The sequence below is a fragment of the Styela clava genome, chromosome 9 (assembly GCF_964204865.1).
Source record: "Styela clava chromosome 9, kaStyClav1.hap1.2, whole genome shotgun sequence".
NCBI lineage: Eukaryota > Metazoa > Chordata > Ascidiacea > Stolidobranchia > Styelidae > Styela > Styela clava.
This window is the reverse complement of record NC_135258.1, coordinates 16259211-16284118: the sequence shown is the minus strand read 5'-3', so window position 1 is coordinate 16284118 and position 24908 is coordinate 16259211. Positions and strand designations below refer to the sequence as shown.

Sequence of the window (24908 nt, the reverse complement as noted above, 5' to 3'; positions counted from 1 at the left end):
TTTTAATCAATATCCCTTGAGCAGTCGGTTTCTTGTAAAAAAACAATATTACCTTTCTGCATTTCCAAATATTTGAATATTGCAATACGTTTTGTTGGATTACGCATTGTCCTAACATTGAACGAAATTAGCACTAAACTAGAAATCATACAAAGATGAATAATTAACTAAAAAGGAACAAAAAGCTGGATACTAAATCTGAAACCAAATTAAATAAGTTACATAAGTTTTTGCATTTTCTAAAGCATAGTCTTCCATGTCATTATTTGTATGCGTCTTGCTATTTTCAATAGTATTCTCAATTAATTTATGTGAACTCACTTTTGCAGGTCCCACATTTTTACTCCTTTGAACGGAGTCTTCTTCTTCATCAGCTTTTCTTTTTTCACCTTTCTTTTCTATTAGATTTAATTGCCCATGAATTTCCCAACTTTCAATGAGGTCTTGTGTCCCCATTTTGATCATATGAATTTTATCCTTTTTATACATATGTGTAGGAATTTCTCCTTCTTGTAAAGTAAAATTTATTGATGGTTAAATGTACAGCACTCCATTTTTTTCTTCTGTTTCCTTTAATTGCTTGTTAATAGCGATTTGATCTTGTTCATTTCCAAAAAAATCATACTGTGATATAATCCCACTGATAATACCCCTTTTTGTTTTAAGATTTTACCCAACTTATCTGCATCTTTTTCCACAAGTTGGTTTGAGTCGATGTTATTTGATCCTGCGTATAGTATGACAGTGTATGAAATTTTGTTCATTTAATATTTTGAAAGTATGTTTTGAATTTTTCGAATGGTGCACCCAGAAAATTCTGCTACTGATTTGAGACCCTTGCGAATCAGCATATACTTATATTTGAGATACTGTTTGGTCGTTGACTAGTAATCCATCATTTTCATTTGTAGGGGTTCGTTCACTTTTCTTCGTTTTGGAATTCAACAAAGTTCCAGGGGTCCTTTCATTTTCTGACGAATTTATGTGCGCTGTTTGTGTATCTTCTTTATGTTGATTGATTTCGGTATTATTCTTGTTTGATGACTTATTTATATTTGATTCACTCTGTCCCAGCTGTACCATTGTTTGAGCAATCATGAACTCTTCTATGGTTTTATTCTCTTTGTCACTAATGCGCATATGCATTATTTTTACTGCTCTATTATCCGGTTATTCATCACAATAAGATCCGGATATCAGAAATCAAAATAACAGTCGGTTATCCGTATAACCGGATTTTGCCATTGAGATGATATATACACAGTGATAATGCGCATATGCATTATTTTTACTGCTCTATTATCCGATTATTCATCACAATAAGATCCGGATATCAGAAATCAAAATAACTGTCGGTTATCCGTATAACCGGATTTTGCCATTGGGATGATATATACACAGTGATTTCCCTACACCCCCCTACGCGATTCGACACTGTTATTCCCATGTGCAATTCCACAGTCCGCACTGTAATTCCTAACTCAATTATATTTGTATTCAAATATAACGACTATGGAATATTTATCAGTGTAGATGAGGGGTTCCAAACCGCGAGCCAATTACGGCCCGCGTAACGATTTAAAATGGCCCGCCGAACTTGAGTAAAATAGTTTAACACTTCATGTGGTACTTTTGAGTTTTAGATTCCGTCTATCGTTACATCATTATCACAGTTTAAGTACGTTTATTTTGTAACAATTGAATTATACCGGTATCTTATGTATACGTATGGGTATTAGAATTACACACCGCAGTATTTTAGATACCGTATTAGCCATATATTAAGAAAGCTTAAAGATGTCACAAAACGAAAACTAGGCACTGAAAACAGACATTTTTTAGATGAATGGCAAGTTTTTTTTTTCTTTATTGGAAAAAATAAAACTTCAGCGATTTGTCTTCCTTGCCAACAAAATATTTCAGTTCTGAAGGAATACAACATTATGCGCCATTATGATCAGTTGACGCGCGTATTTCAAAATTTAATTCATTGCTTGATTCGTACAAAAGTCAAACAAACATGTTCAAAAAAATGTGGAATGTGTAACAAAGTAGCCATTCATACGATGCCATATGCTAGAGGAGCAAGTAACTTCATTAGTCACTACAAGTTGTAAATTACTTGCTGAAAGCCGTGCTTGTTATTTATTCCTCGGGAATTCTATCAGCTGAATATTATAATTATTAATTTCATTACATAACAAACTGCGATGCTAGGTGTATCTAAAATCAAGCTTAGAGCCTATTTTGGTGCTTATTTCTCAAAATTTACTCAGTGCGCTTAGGCGCGCCCTGAACCTCAGCCGTGTCGTCGCGCACTTTTCCTCGCTCCCCTTTTCTGGCCCTACATTTTTATTCTGCTGTGTATTTTGGCTCGCCGTCAATCAACTTGGGGGACCCCTCATGTACATCGTTTCTTAAATACATACCAATTTTTGAGAATACAAATAGTTTAATCGCTAATAGCAAATTATTTACCACCCCCTAAATTTCGAAACACCCCCCAAAAATTAAAAGCTGGGGAACATACTGTATATACACCCCAATGGATTTCGCTTACTCCCAGAATTCATCGTTAACTCATTGCACTTCATGCTTGTGACGTATTTGGGCTAAAAATGTGACTTTATCGGCCCGTTTGTGGTGTCTTCGCGCTCCGCCTCATGCTGTCACGCTAGTGCAGTACCGTAGTGTTTGTGTTTGCGTGGTACCGGTACGGCACTGCGTAATTCAATCAAATACTGTAGTGATCCAGTTATTCAATGCTCTGATATTGGTACCTTGTTTATGATAGGCCCGCAAGACGCAAATACACCAATACCGACAGCGTGTAACGCTACCGTATCGTACAGTTCAGTCCTAGATCCAGTAGGTCTGGCGATGAACATCATTCTGGTTTAAAGCCAAGAATTGCTGAATTGAATGATTCGTATTTTCAATCTTATCACAGCTTGATCAATTATTGTTTTCATTCGGCCTAGTTTACGGGTACCGGTGTAGAAATATTTTCTTAGATAGATAGGTTTACTTCGACTCCATAATCAGAGCATAAAGGCGATAAAACGTTAACAAAAACAAATAAATAAAAACTGATTATGAAATCAGGAGAGTAAAGAAAACCTTGGATAAGGTTTAAAACGTACAGAATATAGCCTAAGATCAAAGGTACCGGTATTGCCAAAAAGAAGTGGTACCGGTATGTGTTCACTCACCTAAAACTATGAAATTAAATCATACCGGTACACACTCGCACACACACACAAACAACCATAGAACTTTAATATAATTAGAAATAATAGAGAAGCTTTAGATAAATTATATTCGAACATATAAAATAAACACGTAAAAAAAATAATTAGAATAAAAGATAAGAAATGTAATATGAAATAGGATAAATTTATCGGATTGGTTTATAATAGTGTTGATTTTGTGGTAATACACTACTGTACCAGGCTGACGGCTAACTCGCCATGAGGGCTAACTCGCCATGCGACGGCGGTAAACGGGTTAGCCTGCAACTGTACGGAGGCTCTTCTTGTAATGGGAGATGGTAAGGTGGCTGTTTATACTAACAACTTCAATAGTAAGGATAAATATATTAAATTAAATGTGTTTGGTTACAATACCTACTGTGCAAATGGTAACAAAGTGACAAGAAAACGTGCTTATATGTCGGAAGGCATACCGGTACCGTACGGTACTCGACGCGCAAAGGATGTCTCAACTTATCATTTTCATCTAAGCATGCTAAATATATCATCATATTAATTGATTGTATGAGCACTGAATCAACAACAACGCTAAATATATCAGAAGTTCTATTTTGCTACCGGCAGCCTCATTTTATTCTAACAGCCGTTGATTGCGATCAGAGAGGGAGAGAGAAAGCTAACTCGCCATGTCTATTTTCTTTATAATTGACGATCGACATCGCGAGTTCGAGAGAGAGAGAGGGCTAACTCGCCATGTCTTTATTCTTTATAATTGACGATCGACATCGCAAGTTCGAGAGAGGGCTAACTCGCCATGTCTTTATTCTTTATAATTGACGATCGACATCGCGAGAGAGAGAGAGGGCTAACTCGCCATGTCTTTATTCTTTATAATTGACGATCGACATCGCGAGAGAGAGAGAGGGCTAACTCGCCATGTCTTTATTCTTTATAATTAACGATCGACATCGCGAGAGAGAGAGAGGGCTAACTCGCCATGTCTTCATTCTTTATAATTGACGATCGACATCGCGAGTTCGAGAAAGAGAGAGGGCTAACTCGCCATGTCTTTATTCTTTATAATTGACGATCGACATCGCGAGTTCGAGAGAGAGAGAGGGCTAACTCGCCATGTCTTTATTCTTTATAATTGACGATCGACATCGCGAGTTCGAGAGAGAGAGAGGGCTAACTCGCCATGTCTTTATTCTTTGTAACTTTTGCAGAAATTTTGATATATTTAGCGTTGTTGTTGATTCAGTGCTCATACAATCAATTAATATGATGATATATTTAGCATGCTTAGATGAAAATGATAAGTTGAGACATCCTTTGCACGTCGAGCACCGTACGGTACCGGTATGCCTTCCGACATATAAGCACGTTTTCTTGTCACTTTGTTACCATTTGCACAGTAGGTATTGTAACCAAACACATTTAATTTAATATATTTATCCTTACTATTGAAGTTGTTAGTATAAACAGCCACCTTTCCATCTCCCATTACAAGAAGAGCCTCCGCACAGTTGCAGGCTAACCCGTTAACCGCCGTCGCATGGCGAGTGGTCCATGGCGAGTTAGCCTCCACCCCTGTACCACCGGTAATTAGATAGGCTACCGTAGTTTATTTTGAAAACTCCATAACACTGTAACACGCAAATTACTGAACTAAAAATGGATGACATTCTCTATTTTTTGAGTTCAACGAAGCGCACACCGTAACTCCCTAAAATGACGGCAAATAAAATTATGATGTGAAAATTAATGCTGTAACTGCATAAGTAACGCCAATCAAAAATGTGATGTAAAAATAGAACTCAAATTCTTCTTATTCTTTCTTAATAAAAATCTTGACTTTCGACGAACGCTATACCCTATTTGGCACAGACATACCTTACTTGATTGAAAATTGAGTGAATTTGGTTTTAACTAAACGCGTCTTTCAAGAATTTTGTTCTGCGCCAGACAGAATATTTAAAAAATATATATAAAAATTTCACATCACATTTCTTTTTGACATTACTGCATTAATAGAGCAGTTTAAGCAGTAATTTTAAGTCACAATTTTGTTTGGTGTTATTTGATATAACTTAGTTATATAGTATTTTTTTTTAGAAATCTGTTGTCAATATAGTGTTGTCCTTTTGTGTCCATGCATTTTCTTTTTGCTATGATGCGACTAATTCAGTAATTGTTGTACTAAATTCAAAAATTCATTTTTTTGTATTCAAAGGCGGGGTTTTGATAAAAATTGTGTAAAACTAAAACAACATAAGCTAAAGCCATGTCTGAGGCACCGGCTGATGAGAAAAGAGTGACCCCACCTCAGGTAGTTTTCATATATTATCATCTGCTGAATTGTAATTACTGGCTGACAGAAAGGTCAAGGGCTATTAAACTCACATATACAACTCATTTGATATCTGGTGTATTGGTAATAACTCGGAATGAGTAGGGGAAATAGTCTCACAGATGGTCTTTTAGCGGAGGTTGAAGTTTACTTGAATTTACCCTATTTTCTTACCAACCTCAATAATGGTACAAATTGTGACTAAGAGTTAATGGTTGCAAGCGTGTTAGAACCCAAGTACATAAAAGCGCCCACTTCTAAGTTCTAGCAACTTTTTTTGGGGTACTTTCTACCCCTTTATCAGCCATACTTTTTGTATATTTTCTCTTTTCTAGGTAACTAAACAAGAGATGACTCGAGAAGAACAATTCAACACAGCGGCATCTGTTTTAACGTCAAAGCTTGCACAAATCGCTGGACAAACTCTTGGAGCTGAGGCTTCTGAATTGCAAGATTTTGAAAACATCAGTGGCGATGAATGCCTCCCTGTCGATTTAGAAACACAAGCTAGGCTTGAGGCTCTGTTAGAAGCTGCTGGTATGATATTTTAACTGTGTTGCAATGTTCATTGCAATACTATGTTTAATCTTAAAAGTCTCATATTAGCAAATTGTGATGTAACAAATATACATTTAAAAATTTGTGTCTCATTCACTGAAAATTCAATTTGCTTGAAAAGGTATTTATTGTCTATATTAAGGTATCGGAAAGTTATCGACATCAGATGGAAAAGCTTTTGCAGACCCCGATGTTTTGCATAGATTAACATCGACTGTTTCATATGCATTGGATGAAGCGGCTGCTGCTTTGTCGAGACTTAGAATTGAAGCCGCAGGACAAGATATACAGAGGTATACATCAATTTGATGGCATTTTGGGGGGTTGGTTGCCTTCCTATTCAGTTTTTGACCCCCTCTGTTATGCACATTTTATCATCATAATATTGTCAAAAACCTGTTGGCTATGTCTAATATGATACTTTCGAAAGGAAGTACTACTTTATTTTACAATTTGTTTGTATTGATCAAAATGTCAATTTTACGATCAAATTATCCTAAATACTTTTTATATAATATAAAAACAGTTCTTGTTAAGTTTTTAATTTTTGTCAGAGATGCTCTGTTTGTTAAACCATATTTTTTGCATCTCTGATTGTGTATTCATTTTTTGTTACTGACATGTAGCAATAATTTAAAAAAAATGTGACGATCTTGTTCATTTAATTATATATTAGCTTATTTGTAGGTATTTTACACCTAGTGGACATATAGATCATTTCGATAAATTTTTGACGGTGATCTTCAATATTTATGTTGTTGTTATTGGAACTAAAGTCACAATCGCTGTTAAATGTTTAATTATTAAAAAGAAATTACTAAAAGACATTATATTTTTCGAATATTCATCAGCTCATCGGGACCTATTGTTCCGTCTCAAAGTTTCCCAGATTGAAGTAAACTTGAAGCAAGGCCTAGATTCTACATCAATGCCAGACTAGTGATCAGCTGTTTTGGCATTCAAGCACAGCTCTTGTGTTCAACACAAATAGCCATTTTGAATCAACCATATATATCTCCACGTATTGTTTTGCAAAAAATGTGCAATAAACTGTTCTTGTATTTAGAACTTTACCTGAAGCTTGTAGCGATGGCGATGTCGCAACAGTTCGGAGATTATTAGAAGAAGGTAGAAGTGTGCATGAAACTACAGAAGATGGAGAAAGTCTATTATCTCTCGCTTGTTCTGCTGGATATTATGAATTGACGGAGGTATGTGGCTTTTGCTTACTTCAGCAGTTTTTAACCATTTAGCTCAAGATTATTTACTCACCAGAATGCCCAGAACGAGCGGAATAATCTATTTGACTCTAAATTAATTATATATTTATTTGATTTTATGATCAGAATAGAATAGTTTTATATTGGAAAATATTGGTTAGAACAATTAGAATCTTACAATTATATTACTTGGAATGGAATCTGTATTCTTTCAAGACTTTTATTTTAGAAAATAAACCTGAATCGATTCATTAAATGTTTTTACTTTTAACTTTCAAACCTTCTTTCATGAGATATTTTCCATTTTATCAGGTTTTGTTATCAATGCACGCAAATATAGAGGAACGAGGCCCAAAAGGGGGTTGCACGCCATTAATGGAAGCAGCGTCGGGTGGTTATAAGGATATTGTGGAATTATTAATTGCTCATGGAGCGGATCTTGATGCCACATCCAGTACAGGTATTTCATAAATTAGCACTTAGAAATTTTTTGCATTTAACTTCATTGTATCTGCAAATGGAGGCTTTTGAGCAGGGCTGGATAGAAATCATAGTGACTCTAGCTCTCAAAAGCTACCTGTTTTGGGGTCTACAGGCTATTATTGTGGGATGCAACAATGATATCGTAAGTGGTTGTAACAAAATACAGGTCACTGACGCCCAACAAAATTTTGTTACTGCAAAATCTCAGCTTTGTAATTCTTGAACTGTCAAAAAAGGTCAGGTTTTAATAAAGATATCTGTCTTGCTTTGTTCCACTGTATCACATCTGTTCTACTGTATCCTCACCACTGGAATGAATTTTCACTCTTGCGCTGACATATTCACATTTTAACTTTTGGATGTTGTCTATATAATTTATATTATTACTGACTAATTATTTAAAAAATATTGCTTTTAGCAGGTGTTAGGATTATCTATTTTGTAGAGCATAGTATTCCAGAATTTTTGAAAAATTCATTTTAATTTTCGGACCTCCAAAAGTATGCGCACCAAGATGGCGCAAAACCTGAACCTAGTATCAGTGTACAGTTTAGGATTCAGGTTGTGCGACATCTTGGTGTGCATACTTCTGGAGCACCCAATTTTGCATATAAACTAAACGATTATTATGCAGCAAAAATATTTGTTATCCAATCACAATTTTGATTATCCATATTATTAAAAACTAAGGGTTCTCATCATATTTTGTTTTCAATGAGAACTAATACTTTTCAAATGATAATTCTGATCATCAAACTTTTGACTGATGCAGTCGTTTCACCTATTTTTTATAAGGAAAATTTCTTTTTTAAAGATTTGTTATTAGTTAACTTAATTTAAATGATCTTGTTATGCATCATGTTCTGAATTTGAAACTTATATTTGTCCTTATTTTCACCAGGAAATACAGCACTAACATTTGCTTGTTGTGGTGGATATGATGAGATCGTAGAAATTTTGATTTCTGCTGGTGCTGACCTTGAAGTACAAAATGAAAACGGACACACACCTCTAATGGAAGCTGCATCGGGAGGACATGTTAATGTAGCAGCAATTTTGTTACAACATGGAGCTGGCATTAACACTCATTCTAATGAATTTAAAGAGTCAGCGTTGACATTAGCATGTTATAAGGGTGAGATCAATTTAGATTTTTTTATAGATTTTGCTCCAAAATACATTGGGCCAACTAAAATTTTGGCAAAAATTTAGACGAATGAATTGGCGACTTTTCAGTCTTTGATAACTGTCACATTCGGATATAGAAAAATAATTTGGTATTGCACTTTTGCAGAAAAGTAAAAATAGATAAAATGTAGTAAAACTTATTATTGAATTTGAATAAAATGCTGTCAGGAATTCCAGGGTGAAAATTGGTCATATATCCCAGTAATGAATGCAGTTTCATCACTATTATGCTCCGATTGCATAAAAAACAAAAAAACATCAAATTATTTTCATACTTATCCTTATTAATTAAGCAATAAATGTTTCTTTTTATTTCTAAATAGGACATCTTGAAATGGTTAAGTTTTTGCTTCAAGCAGGAGCAGATCAAGAACATAAGACTGATGAGATGCATACTGCACTAATGGAGGCATCAATGGTATGTGTTGTCGTTTTGAAATATCAATATCTGGAAATGGGGATATCTATGGCGTGTAATACTGTTACATCATCAAATGTATGTAAATAGTGATGAACGAAGAGGAAATTTCTGACAACTCAAAATAACATCTAAGGGACCTAGTGTTCTTAACAATTCATGAGGGAAAATTGGGATCCTAGGCCGTTCCTTTAAGAGAGTTTGGGAGTTGAGTGTAAATTTTCACCGAGGAAGTTTTTTGAATCTTCTATCAACTTCGGAATAGAAATATTGTAGTGATCACAATGTTTAGGTCCATACTTGCACTCATTTTTCCACGCTTTCATCAACATTGCTGATTTTCCCATTCATATTGATTATTTGGAAAACAGACTTAAAGTCTGAAACTCTCACATCGGAGAATTCAAATTTTGGACTCCCGGAATACAACTTTGGACTCTGACTACAACATCTGCTCCGACTACATTTATGGACAGCTAATTTAAAATTTAATTTTGTCAAGATTGCCTGTGTGATCTCAATCTGGGTGAATGCATTAGGTACATTAGAAATCAAATCGATGATATTCATCAACCACATACCATACCACTTTAAATAAATGTTATTGTAATTCATGTACAATTAACCATTTCTTTTTTATACATTCCTAATAGGATGGTCATGTCGATGTAGCAAAATTACTTCTCGATTCTGGTGCTCAAGTGAATATGCCAGCTGACAGTTTTGAATCTCCACTAACATTAGCAGCATGTGGAGGGCACGTTGAGCTTGCTTCGTTGCTTTTGTTACGAGGTGCTAATTTAGAAGAAGTTAACGATGAAGGATATACTCCGTTAATGGAAGCGTCGAGAGAAGGACACGAGAAGATGGTTATCGTACTCTTAGCTCATGGTATGTTTTTTTATGATGATTGATCATGCATGATACTGAGAATAGGTTAATCAATTGCCTTCTATGTTAATTTGAGAGTTTCAAGACTTAGAGGACGAATGTTGAAATTTAAAAAAATGGGTGCTTTATAATAAGGGGTTGGATGAAATGATGGGGACCTTTAACTCGAGACTTTAACCTTGATGTGGTTAGGTCATTTTTTTTTATTGACGAGGTTCAATCTAATGTACAATATTGTAATTCCAATACTTTTATTTTGTAATAGTATTCCTTTTTGCGACCTAATAACTGACTCAAATACATTCAGGTGCAAATGTCAACGTTCTAACTGAGGAAACCCAAGAAACAGCGCTGACACTAGCAGCTTGTGGTGGATTTCTGGAATGTTGTAAACTGCTGATTTGTGCTGGAGCTAATCTAGAGGATGGATGTTCAACTCCACTCATGGAAGCTGCACAAGAAGGACATTTAGAACTCGTCAAATATTTGTTGGAGCAAGGTAAAGTTATTTTATCTCGTTTTCCACTTTTTTATTCAATGGATAAGAAAAATTTCTAAATGTATTTTTAAATGAATAAGTTAAGTATTTTGTTCCTTTTTGATATTGTCTATTTTATCATAAATATTCATTTAGTCAAAATGTCATATCAAGGTTCATGGTTATGAATTTGAGTGTTGAACATTTTGATTTGGGGAACAATATAAAGACAGCCATAGAATTCATGAAATAAACATAATGAGATGAATATTGACACGTATATCTTATTGTTATGTTGTAATAACGCATACAGCTTGTAATGTTACTAATTCAAATTTGTAAAAAATAATTTTGGCTCATTTTCTTTATTAGATTTGATTTTATTGGAATATCTTGTTCAAAAATTGCTTACTCTGCGACCACTAAAGTAGTCAATTCTTAATTTTCAGCAGAGTATGGGAGAAGTCATATTATTTACAGAGGTCCAAGGGGGCAGATATTTCCTATAAATTTTGCTTTTTTTTTATCCATGGGAACACTGTTTTGACATTTAACCTCCATGTTTATGTACAAGGGCATTGATATCTTATTTTCATTTTCTATCGATGAAGTTTAACTCACTCTATAAAAAAGAGTTGGTGTACCAATACCAATTAATGATCACATTCACCCTTCTTATCAGGTGCAAATGTAGATTCTCAAACCAGCAGTGGCAATACTGCATTGTCATATGCATGTGAACATGGTAGAACAAACGTCGCTGATGTTTTGTTGCATGCTGGAGCTTGTCTCGAACATGAATCCGAAGGAGGAAGAACTCCCCTCATGAAAGCAGCAAGAGCTGGTCATTTGTGTACAGTACAATATCTTATCTCCCGAGGTTAGTTGGTTATTGTGTCTCTTATAAAAACTGTTCAAAGATGCGATAATACTATTTGATTCGAGAGTCTTCCTGCCCACTAACACAAATGTATTTCTGTAGAAATACATTTGTGTTAGTGTGTAGCAAGACTCCCGAATCAAATAGAATAGTCTTTTACATTCTTGCTACAGCATCCTTGCTTAATATGCATACGAATCCACCTGCACAAAGGCATAGAGCATGGAAAGATAATTAGCCTCACATAATCCCAACTGATAGTTATAGGCCCAATGAATAAGTACTCAATTTGAAGATACGTTTATTTTTTGAGGCGTTCCCACTTCTTTTCGCTTTGTGCAAACACCCACTAATATGTAAGGGACTACTATTTCCGGGACCTCTAACTACTACCCTCAAGCAAAAAAAGTTGTGTGGTAATACTAAGAAACAGAAATCTTGAAGATATTTCCAAATTGCACTTTTTTTTCTTTTTGTATTTGTATCAATACATATTTTATGATTGTTAATAATAATTTCAATCGTTCAATTTTTACTAATTTTTTTTGCAATGTGCTTCAAAATTTAAAAAAAAATTAAAAGTTATCAGTAGTTCATATTATCTATATCAGGGGTGTCAAACTTGCGGCCCCCGAGCACCTCCAATGCGGCTCTCTAACGCAATAACCACCTCGAACAATAATAGTAATATTTCGTAAGTTTTTTTTATCTAAATATAATACATGTTTCAAACCTTTCAAAATGAAATTGATTATTCACACAGAAAACAATAATTTACTGAAAGTAGTTTTGGAAAATTATTTTTTTTGTTTTCATGTTGACCCATTTAAAAATACACCTCAAGCTAGCAAAAATACTTGAAAAAGAAAAAAACCTCCGGGATTAAATGAAACGCAAAGTACATGAAGAAGGTGGCATTTTTGAAGAAAAATAGGAATTGCAATATTTCTACATTTCTCAAAATTCTAGCACATTGTTTAGTTTGTCACATTTCCATCAATACAATGAAAGAATACAATGACAAATTTAAAACTCAACTTCGAACATAAAATTTTTATGTATTTGTATATTATTATAATTATACAACTACCTAGTTACTGAATACTAAAAATCAATATCAATCATAACTCAAGCGGCCCTATGCCACGTAATAGTAGGAAATCTCGCGAAATGTGGCGGGAAATGTCTGGTCCGAAAAGTCAGTCATTTGTGTGTTTACTGATCTATACATGAAATGATAAGCGTAATATTTTTGCTTTACTGACATTCTCAAGGATCCAAATAAACCGACGATCATGTGACCTCGTTAAGAGTTATTACTGTAAACTCATTTTAGCCTGATACTAGTAAGCTGGTGGCACAAGAGATGTCGTCAGGACATTTGTAATAAAAAAAACATTGAATTGTATTCTGTAGTATTTTTGTAAATTTTCGGTCTAATTGGGTTAAGTCATTTTTAGTGTATGTTTTAATCTTTTCTTATCAAAACTTTGTTCAAAAATGTTTTGGATAGTTGATAAAAATTTATGATTTTTTGGAATAAATACAACAATAAGAAATGAAATGCAAAAATTTATATGTAAATGACATTTGAAATTTGAGAAAATAACAAAACTTTATTCGGCTGTTTAATTACATCAGGTGTGGACAATGTGTATGGAAATATGTATCACAAACTGAAAACCTATCTGAAAATTATGTATACATTATCAAAATATATCAAAAACTGTTTGCGGCCCTTTGAACAATCCCAAAATGCAATGCGGCAACTCGAAAACCCACGAATTTGACACCCCTGATCTATAGAGTTATAAACAGATAACTATGTACCATATTGTCATCGTAAATATAACTGAGTTAATGCATCACACCAATCATTAGTTAGTTTTGATCTATTTATATGATTGTTGCATAATGAGTTTTGTGCAGCTAAATTTGCATTATAAACATATTTTATTCTTGTCATGTGACAATGTCTTGGTATTACGAAATCCTTCATCTTAGCATTTTATTTATTGTTCATGTGACACAAAGTGAATAATATGAATACATAAATAAAATTATTGTCCACTTATACTATAATTAAATTATGCATGTTGTGTAACAAGATTTCGGATTTTTAGGCGGTCTAAGTAATTGTTTTATTAAAGGTGTAATTAGGTGATTATTGGAATTTCCTATACTACTCCTTATAATGTGAATGCAATATTAATTAATTCTGTAATAATATAAAACATTGAATAGTAACAATTTTTCATACAGGAATGTATAAGATGGATCTGATATTCACAATATACATTCAAAATTATATAAATTCGATATGGTTTTTTAATTTCAGATTTTGGGATTACTACAAATTTTTCAAATTGAGTATTTAACATTTCACTGCCAGAGCAAAAAAAAGTTTTTTGACTTCTTAATAAATTGTGTATAAAGGAGAAGAACATAATTAAAATGATGTTTTTTATCTCAACATTCTGTTATGTTTATTTTCGGATTTTAGAATATACACGAATTTCTATATTGGAAATATCATTTCAGAATGTAATAGTAATTTATGCGATTATTTATTATTTGGCCATCATTGCTTCGTTTAATAATGTATATAGATGATGAGTTTATTATCAAAGTCCAAGGAGACCATCTTAAAAATTTCAAATTTTTTTTATATTTGCCGTTTGTAATCTGTTAATATTTTTCAAATTATAATTTGAATTATGTTCCTACCATTCAGGTGCAAATGTAAACAAGAGAACACGAAACAACGACCACACAGTTTTATCATTAGCATGTGTATATGGCCATTTATCTGTTGTTGAGTTGTTGTTATGTCAAGGAGCTGATCCAACACATAAGGTATGAAAATTTTTCTTTTTACAACTTTCTTTTTTAGCAATTAGATCTGAGTCGTTTTAATGAAACAAAATATAATTTTTGAGTTTTGAATACAGATTTAGAATCTTGTTCTTAGTTGCCTGAATTGTCAATTTTTTTGTGAAGCATTTTCACTCAGAACACGTAAGTATAAATTGCCATTGATTACAAAAGGAGATAAATACTCTTTTTAGATTTATAGAAGTAATCCTCACCCAAATAAAACTGATAATATATGGAACCTTTGTCGGAAGATGTGGAAAATAACAAATAGTGTAGTATTATTTCACAATAGTTATATAATGTGGCCTTGTTGTTTTTATCCAATTATTGGGTGTTGGAGATAAAAAAAAATTGGTATAAAAAATTTGTATACCTAGATTAACAAACAATTTTATATAATTTCAAATTATTCATAACGAACTACCTCATAGCTGTTTTAGGACTCTATTGACTTGAATAGCTTCAATTACTCACTGATCAGAATTCTCGGCCATTTAAAGTTTAGGTGCTCAGAGATTACTTTTCTTTAAGCAAATCTAAAACTTGCCATATTCTGTCCCAATGTGAAGATAAGACTGAATAACGACAGTTTCTTTTTGAAAACATATTATATGTTACTGCATAGAATTAAAATGAAAACAATTCAGTAAGTAATATTTATGTTTAGCTTAAAGATGGATCTACCATGCTACTGGAAGCTGCTAAGGGTGGTCATACAAGCGTCGTTCAACTTTTGTTGGATTTTCCTGAAATTTATATGAAAACAACATCAAGACACCAAGCTAGCATTCAGGTATGTTTTTGTTAGCTGTTAATAATTATCAAATTTTTTTCCCAGAATTTAGGTATTTTAAATTGATGTTAAAATTGGCCCTTTCAATGATATTGTGGTAATTGAGATATTTATTTAGTATTTTTATGAGGTTGGGCTTGTTGCTTTTTTGATTAGATACAAAGTCTTTTTATGACAAATGTAAAACTCATTTGGCTGATGTATGATATTTGTACTTAAGACAGGAATTTATTGTAGTATAAACATAATTAACCACAGCCAGATAAGAAATACCCTTTAATTGATATTTCACATTGCACCCAAAATTATATCAACAATTACTAGCGCAAAGGTATTTACATTATACGAAGTTAAAATTGATTTTTGCATAATTGACTTTTTTCTATGTAATATATTATTGCCGATATAAAAAACAAAAATCCTCTTTGAACACTTACATTACTAACTCCTATTAAATTTACAGGCAAATAATTCACCATCACCTGAACAACCAGTACCTCGAGTTCCTACTCAAACATTACCAATCATAGTTCCTCCTCAAGAACCAGATACGGCTCCTATCGAGAATGATTTTACATTGAAACTCTCAACACCAGGCAAAACAAGCAAGGTTGCTGAACCTGAGCCTAACGTAATAGAAGGTAAATTTTGGAATACATTTGTTAAGAGATGGGTGTGTGTCAACAGGATTTAGAATAAGTCTACATGGTAGTGAACCCAATCATGATTGTTTAAGGAGCAAGGTGAATGAGCATGCTATTCGTGAGAACTCTTGTAATATATATCTTGCTTAAAGACAAACCAGTCTTGACTCTTGACACATTTTCATCATATAACATCACCACGTCAGTAGTAGAACACACAACAGTCAAGCATGTACCTCGAATGAAATACAACCTAAACATTACCATTCAGTAAATTAACAACTGCCCTGCACCCTGGCGAGCACCTTTTATTGTACATTACAAGCTTCTTTACAAGTACATTACAATTATGGATTACTCCACTACTGAGTCTATAAAACCTGAAAGACTCTTTCAAAAATTATCTATTACCATGGTGCGGCAAGCGCATGAGCGTTTCCTTTTTGCCATACGATCAGCATATATCTTATCTGATTGACTTTCCTCTCCAATGATAGTTTGAAAATCTGATATTACCTATTCAAGAATTTTTAAACCGAAACGGATTTTTAGCCTTTATTTACATTCCCAAACAAACTATTGCTGAGTAGTAAAACAACTGATGAAGCTGTACTTGGTAACCAAACACACATGAAGGGTCCGCCAGGACAAGGATATGTACGGCAAGTTTCCAGTTTATTTCATGTTTGACTTGATCATAAATTTTGTTTAACAGCAACCGTCGAACTACGTGACATGAAAAAAATATGTCGTCACTATCAACAATCTATTCAAAATGAAAAAAATTTAGCCGAACCATTACAAAGTCGGGTTTCAAACTCGCAACCTTCTGAGTTAGAACAAGATGCCGCTTCTTTGCTAAAGTCTACTGCTGTTACATCAGGTGACTTTCTATTTGTATAGTAGTATTGTAGAATTCAAAGAAATGCTGTTAAATCATTTGGAGGATTTCAAATTGTTCAATTTCAAAACCTCAGCCAAAACATGATCATTAACTCGCTGCAGTATAATTTAATTTGCTTATGTCACACTCACATTTTAAGATTTTGAGAAAATTGGATTTTTGTAATTTTCAGTCAATTGTAAAAGGGGTCATAAGGATAAGGCACTAATCAAGATTAAAACAGGTACAGCTTTCAAACCCAGACCATGAGATGGCTCCCAGTCCATGATGACTGTAGATCGAAAAAGTGGTTAAATGATTTCATTATCACTGTAAACTATCTTAAATCAGTTGTCTTTTACCAGCCATAATTATGTCGAATTATGATGCAATTAGAAGGAATTTATGGACTAAAATTGCTAGAATGTCACATTTTATTTTTGCTTCTCATTTTGAATTGCAAATGTAACTAGAGCTGCTTGCAGCTTTAACAGGCTTTCCGCGTAATGCAGCCATGGAGCCTGAAATCGTGGTCTCATGCATAAAAGTTGCAATTTATGATGGGGCACTTATTATCTGCATGTGATGTAAATTTCGAGTCCCTAAGTAGTGTCGTTCTCGAGAAGAAGATGAAAATGTAAAATCCTATATTGCTCACTGGAGCGTATCACCGAGGTCACTCATGCGTATCCTTGACATATTGTATCCGGAACATGTCCATTAATCATTGTTATGAATTTCAACCCAATACCATGTATCAATTTTGAGAAATCGCAAAAAAACTGAAGACGCGTTTTGCTCACTGGAGCGTGAAAGCGTGGTCAGTCATGAATAAAATTTGCATTTTATTGCTAGCTGAGAACTTCTGCACATTTGAGGTGAATTTCAAGTTTGTAGGACCAATTTGAAAAAAAAATAATAATAATAATAATTAAATAATAATAATAAAACACAGGAATACAATAGGTTCCCTGCTGACAAGCAGCGGGAAGCCTAATTTTATTGCTAGCTGAGAACTTCTGCACATTTGAGGTGAATTTCAAGTTTTTGTAGGACCAATTTGAAAAAAAAATAATAATAATAATAAATGAATAATAATAATAAAACACAGGAATACAATAGGTTCCCTGCTGACAAGCAGCGGGAAGCCTAATAATAAACCAATATTCAGCGAATATATTTGGTCATTAAATTATATAATTCTAATTTTTCTCACATAATAAAAAATAATTTTCTCAAATACGTAAATTACGTGCAAGCCTAATAGATGCTTGTCCACTGCTGTGTTTTAGCTCTCACCCACACACCACAACATGTCCTAATTGTTCTTATATTTGTATAAGTTAATCACATATATTGTACCATTGTTAATAATTCATACTTCCAACAGAAACAGCAGATTTGTCATCAGACACAAAATTAACTCAACTTGAACAAAGAATAAAACAAGCAATTGAAATTAATGCAAAAATGAAGTGTTTAGAAGCATCACAGGTATGTATATATATTATAATTATATATGTTCAAATATGTTTATCACTTCTTGGTGGTTAGTGCATCGTGCTAAGCATTAGAAATACAATTGCCATCACACCTTCGCTTATCCTGTATGGTTTCCGCAGGTTCGAATCTCAGTGGGGATAATTCTGTGCATGAGGACTGCAAAACTCCTCGCCATCGTAGGGTGGTTCATGTGATTGCTGGTTGGATATAACTTCCTCCACCACCAAGTCTATGCATCTGAAACAAATAACTGGTTACCTAATCCCATTTCAAAAACTGAGGTCATAATAGGCCAAACAATAAAGGTGTCTTGTCGGTTTTTCTTTTTCCGGGATGAATATGAAAAACCCTTTCATGAAATATTGGAATGTATCTAAATTGTCATCATTTTCCCTTGTGTGCTAATATAGGAGATCTAGAGGTCAGTAAGTACAGCTTGACATTAGTCTACTAGTAATGAAAATTAAATACCATTCTTGAAGTTATGGTTCAAATATGAGTTCGTTTTGAAGACTTGCAATGGTGAATAAAATATTATAAAAGTTACAAGTACTTCAGAGGCGTTTGCCTATATTTATATGTAGCGTTTATAGAGGATTTTTACTTTACTATTAACTGAACATCCATTTCAAACTCAAATCTTTTTTTTTTTCAAGAACTCTCTTGGATCGAAGATTCAAGCAATGTGCGCTGATGAAGATTTACAACTTCTAAAAAAACAGAGAATCCTGGAAGAACTTCAGAAGGTTCATTTTTTCCCATTTTTTTTTCTGTGTTTATTAAGTTTTTTATTTTCAATGTTTCCTTTTTTGAAGTCAACTAATCTCGTGCATTTCCCTTACAGGTCGAGTTGAATTTACAAGAGAAAGCGACACGTCAGTTCAAAGTGAATTCAAATTTTCATTCGCTACCGGACACTGCACACCAATGTGACATTTCAAGGGGTATTTTACTTTAATCCTATGTTATTTCATATTTGATGTGTGTGTAAAGAGTTCTTGAATTACTTGCTACCTTTGAAAGACATAATTTAATTTCATACTTTATGAGATAAATAAAAACGATTCATTACTCATCATTTTTCACAATTTTATTTTTTGAACCTCATACCACTTGGAAGTCATTTTTTCCCAATTGTATAAAATTGCATTACAATGTAACAACATTATTACTCATCGTATTGCTTCAACATTTTTGAATCACTCAAATTTTTGCATTGCTCAATCTTAGTTCATGTTTATGGTCGTATATCATACACGTCTTTCTCTTTAATCACTTAGGTAATCCAGATGGTGGCGATGGTATCAGCGGTTACAATTTTCAAAAAGAAGAAGAACAATGTTCGACAAGTGATGGTAATTTTGGACCTAATAATTGGCAAAGAAGTTTTTTTCTATAAAATATGTTAAAGCGCGGTCACTGGTGTAACTCACTCAGAAAAAAACAAGACTGATATCTGAGCTATTGTACGAGTTGCCAGTAAGAAAAAGCTGGAAGCTATATGTTGTCCGGCTTTCATAAAATATTTTATATTGATGTTTGTGTCCTAAACCTGATTTACTAAAGGGTCGCAGACCTGAGTTTTAAACCTACTGGCTTTGTGTGTTTATCTGTTCTCACGTTCTGAATAATTCCTTTACTGAGTGGTGCTCACCTTGCACAGTATCAATTATTTTTCTCATTTTTTGTGTCTTTGATTGGATTTGAACCCACAGGTATTCCATCTTTCTTCTGTAACACTGCTTGATTGCTAGTAAAGTAACAGCCATGACTGTTTGTAGTTGAACAGAACCCTAGAGAGAACATAAGTTTTGAAACTTTTGGATATAGTTGAATACAAGCACAGTTCAATTATTAAATATATTGCTTTGTTTTCATAGAGATAATTAAGAAATTTGTGGGTTATGTATTTTTTGGGGGGTCATGTTTTTTTGGGTCTCCCTGTTGCTACTCGTCTGTATATTTATATCATGATGAACCATAACTTCTATAACACAGAACAATGTGAGATTCGACAACTTTGTAACATGTCCTTTGTCATTTGTAATTTTGTCTGCTAGTTAGACATTGTACATAGTCTGGTATAACCTTTTGCTATACATCAATTTCCAACTAGATTTCTTCAAATGTAACTAGTGTTTCAGTTTTTAATTTCATTCTTTAGAAGATGAAAATTTACAACTCGACGATTCTGCTTCTCCATCTCCAGCATTACAAGATATGGTAAGTCTAGTAGAATGCATTTAATAATGCCCAAAAATTGTTATAATTTAGATACCCAGAATTAGAAATTTTTTTCATTCAGGAATCAATGGAATCAAAGCATTACTCCACACCTCAAGACACCACTGATGAATTTGCAGCAAGTGAGATTAGTATTTTTGTTTTTGTATAATTCTTAAGATTTTATTCAAACTTGCCTTTATTTTGAATATGTAGGATTATGTTTTACTGTTTTTTTTATCCCCTTTTTATAATACATTTCGACGCTTTCACTGCGAAGCTGCCGCTGATGCACAGGGAGCTAAAATTTTGGAAGAGCCAGAATCTTTATGATTCGGCATTGTCTACCGGACTGTATTGTAGTGATGTTTTGAATTGAACTTGTGATACCAGTATAGTTATCTCACTGACTCTTAGCTCTGGACTAATACGACTACTGGTTGCAGCCAGGGGATTCGACATGTCCTAATTTAATACTTCATTCTGAATTGGATTACCGGTATTCTATTGGAATGAATATCCAGAGCCACACCAGATTTTTCTTGTCAATAAATTTTCACTTTAAACAAATTTTTGTTTCCAAAATGTCGTTTCTGAAATTATATTCTATGATTTTCAGCTGATGAAGAAACTGTTGTCACGCCGACGCCTTTTGTTCCTGAGAATTCGCTGCTCAAACCTGACGACAGAGCCATTCGTATTGAAATGGACATTGATTGTTACACAGAATCTAACAACGATACTCCACTCACTCTGGCTTGTGCTGGTGGTCACCGCGAATTGGTTCAGTTATTAATTAGCAGAGGAGCTAACCTGGAACATAGAGATAAGAAAGGTGCTGTTTGTGACTTTATATAACATATATTGTAGAATAATAGAATATTTTATTTGTCAGTATCTTTTCTACTTGTTTTGTTGCCATTTGCAAGAAAAGTTCATGAAATACGAGGTGCGGCTAACGCGGTTGTAGGAAATTTAGACTCCAGCTCCATGTTTTGAAAAAATAAAATTTTGAAAACAAAAAATTTGGTGTATGCCGTCTGACTTTCATTGTTTTTGAGAATGCTTATCCAACTTAATGCATTTTGATGTTTTGACTTCAATTTTCATTAATATAAGTCTGACACCCAACTGAGAAAGATTCAAAATTTTGACTCTAAGTCTCGAGTAGTTTGAAAATACCACACAATGATATTTTTAAAAAAAAATTTTACTCTTCTGGATTTGAAATTTTGAAGAAACTGCCAAAGTTTTTTTAAATGGGTAATTTTAAACTGAGCTCCATGTATTGAACAATATTTATTCAAATGTGTGAAATTGTAACTTTCAATCAATTACTATTCTTCTATTTTTTTTAGGTTTTTCTCCTCTCATTCTTGCTGCAACTGCTGGTCATGTTGGTGTCGTATCAACATTACTCGACGCAAATGCTGATATTGAATCTCAATGCATTCGAACAAAGGATACTCCATTATCACTTGCATGTTCTGGGGGAAGATTGGTACGTTACATGGTTGTATGTTGATTCACATAATAAGAAAACATTGGCTGATGACGTTAATCAGTTCATGTGCACATGCAAACGCACAATAATTGATAAGCAATTGTGAAGTAGCCTGCCGGGTGGGTGAACAACACCCAAGATTAGGTGTAAATAAATTGAGCGAAGATTTTCGCAGGGATAACCAAAACCGAAAAATCTAATATTCTGAAAACATTCCACAATATTACTTTCAAATACAAAATATCTGTGTTCAACAAAAAATACAGAGACTCAATATATATATTTCATGATTTATTTTGAATATTCATGTCATTTTGAACATCCTTGGCGCTTGCGCACTGGTCAAAATATAGTACTATGCTGATCAGTATATTATTAAGTGAGTGTCCGTAAGGAATATTCCGTATTATTTTTTTTTTTATATATGTTAAAATTGTGTAAATTTAACCTCTTTGAAGGTTTAAGATCAAGCTATAATGGGTTGATTCATTCAAAATATATTCAAAATTATATTCCTAATTGTGAACCAATTGGTTCGTTATTGGCCATCACTGCAGAATTATAATCAGCCTACCTCAGGAGAGCATATTATAAGTTTAAATCTCAGATTTTTCTCATTTCATGTTGGTAAACGTATCAAGCTGTAATGGGTTGATTCATTCAAAATATATTCAAAATTATATTCCTAATTGTGAACCAATTGGTTCGTTATTGGCCATCACTGCAGAATTATAATCAGCCTACCTCAGGAGAGCATATTATAAGTTTAAATCTCAGATTTTTCACATTTCATGTTGGTAAACGTATCAAGCTGTAATGGGTTGATTCATTCAAAATATATTCAAAATTATATTCCTAATTGTGAACCAATTGGTTCGTTATTGGCCATCACTGCAGAATTATAATCAGCCTACCTCAGGAGAGCATATTATAAGTTTAAATCTCAGATTTTTCTCATTTCATGTTGGTAAACGTATCAAGCTGTAATGGGTTGATTCATTCAAAATATATTCAAAATTATATTCCTAATTGTGAACCAATTGGTTCGTTATTGGCCATCACTGCAGAATTATAATCAGCCTACCTCAGGAGAGCATATTATATGTTTAAATCTCAGATTTTTCTCATTTCATGTTCAATTTCAACATTCCAGGAAGTCGTAGAATTGCTTCTTGAACGTGGTGCCAACATTGAACACAGAAACGTATCAGACTATACCCCATTGTCTCTAGCGGCATCTGGTGGTTATGTCAGAATAATCGAATTACTGTTGAACGCTGGAGCAGAAATCAATTCACGGTGAGTACGACTCTTAGCTTTGAATACTTTGTCGTTAACTTTAATCATATTGAGCAACGTTTCCCAACCGGGAAGGTATTCCATTGTGTTGTGTTTCATTTTGTTCATTGGGAGAAAACTTCCTTTTTTTTTAGAGTAATATAAAAATATTCTTCACTTATACTTTTTGTAATGCATATTGATGGACAGTTAACAAAATGAATTGTCCATTAAAATTAAACAACAAATGGAAACAGAGTTTTTAAGCATAGTGGGGGGAGGAATGAGGAGTTTCAAAATAGGTGAGGAGGAGGAATGTATGGAAAAGTTGGAAACCACTGATGTAGCGTGAAAAAACCTCTTGCAGAAATGGTATAGTTGAAAATTGAAACTGACGTAAATTCAATAAAAAGTATTTTGAAATGCTTAAAATGTAGATGTGTTTGATATGACGAGTGATGACAATTAAAAATTACCCTATAATAATGTTGGAGGGGGGGGTCTTTAATTTGGTCCAAATAATGAGATATATTCATCTAAATACCAGGGCCATGGGGTTGGTATGTGAGTATAAGTTTGGTATGTTATTATCAATATTGGAGCCAAGGTTGCGTTTCCAATCTCGGCAAGGACAAAGTTCAAATTTTGAATATTCTATGTCAGAATTTTAAACTGTCAATGTCAACAAAGAACGAAGTTTGAGCATAAACTTAAAGGTGTCACTTTGACCAGGCATTTTCAACAGTTGATTAATAGATGGTTGGCATACACCAGTCTGATGCTGGAGTTTAGGGTCAGGTGTGCTCAACAATACTCACAGTTATCAAGCTTTTTTTCAAATGAAATAATGTTCGTTGTATAACGAAAGATTCTATACAGACAGATTCTATACATATATTTTCAGTCTTAATTAATATATGTTGTATAACAATCTTTTACAGAACTGGAAGTAAATTAGGAATATCACCTCTAATGTTGGCTGCGATGAACGGACATACTGATGCTGTATTATTGCTGCTGGATATGGGAGCAGACATCAATGCTCAGGTCTGAATTTTAGTATCTGTAATGTATGAGTCATCATAATTTTATTCGATTTACAAGAACACAACTTGAATCAATAAATTTCTGACTTTTCTCATACTGGATCTCTTTATTCCTTCCTCACTATGAATAAAAACTATAGTTTTTGTTTATGTTCAATCTTTAATGAATCATTAGCTAGTGTAATGCGCAAGTTATACCCCAACTTTTGCACAGTTTGAAAAGTATATAATATTTGCTTATGTAAATCCGTATCGCAATAATACAACATAAATTAACAATATGAGTGAAACTAAACCAAATACAATATTGCTTACTCAAAAGAACAAAATACCTCTCTGTGGACGAATTCTCTCCTGCATAAGAAACGCTGCCTCAGGCGAAAAATAGTTCTGATTGCGACTTGGTGAAAACCTGTTACTGACCTGTTGTTCAGTATTTCGTTATTTTACATGTAGCCTACGATGTTGAAACCATGCAT

General features: G+C 33.5%; 1 protein-coding gene across 1 annotated transcript in view; it reads left to right on the top strand.

Annotated features, from left to right (window-relative positions):
* The first annotated feature begins 5439 nt into the window (after positions 1 to 5439).
* The window catches only part of LOC120338701 (ankyrin repeat domain-containing protein 17-like), a 38791-nt gene continuing 19322 nt past the window's right edge, over positions 5440 to 24908 (top strand). The window contains exons 1-24 of the mRNA XM_039406613.2: positions 5440 to 5541; positions 5898 to 6099; positions 6263 to 6413; positions 7187 to 7331; positions 7653 to 7800; positions 8725 to 8958; positions 9335 to 9429; positions 10083 to 10320; positions 10628 to 10819; positions 11481 to 11678; positions 14413 to 14534; positions 15223 to 15348; positions 15812 to 15989; positions 16708 to 16875; positions 18266 to 18369; positions 19035 to 19124; positions 19223 to 19322; positions 19659 to 19733; positions 20543 to 20601; positions 20684 to 20744; positions 21221 to 21436; positions 21960 to 22102; positions 23259 to 23404; positions 24325 to 24430. Of these exons, the coding sequence (XP_039262547.2) occupies positions 5497 to 5541; positions 5898 to 6099; positions 6263 to 6413; positions 7187 to 7331; positions 7653 to 7800; positions 8725 to 8958; positions 9335 to 9429; positions 10083 to 10320; positions 10628 to 10819; positions 11481 to 11678; positions 14413 to 14534; positions 15223 to 15348; positions 15812 to 15989; positions 16708 to 16875; positions 18266 to 18369; positions 19035 to 19124; positions 19223 to 19322; positions 19659 to 19733; positions 20543 to 20601; positions 20684 to 20744; positions 21221 to 21436; positions 21960 to 22102; positions 23259 to 23404; positions 24325 to 24430 (3342 nt within the window). The 5' untranslated portion in view covers positions 5440 to 5496. The remainder of the gene's footprint in view (positions 5542 to 5897; positions 6100 to 6262; positions 6414 to 7186; positions 7332 to 7652; positions 7801 to 8724; positions 8959 to 9334; positions 9430 to 10082; positions 10321 to 10627; positions 10820 to 11480; positions 11679 to 14412; positions 14535 to 15222; positions 15349 to 15811; positions 15990 to 16707; positions 16876 to 18265; positions 18370 to 19034; positions 19125 to 19222; positions 19323 to 19658; positions 19734 to 20542; positions 20602 to 20683; positions 20745 to 21220; positions 21437 to 21959; positions 22103 to 23258; positions 23405 to 24324; positions 24431 to 24908) is intronic.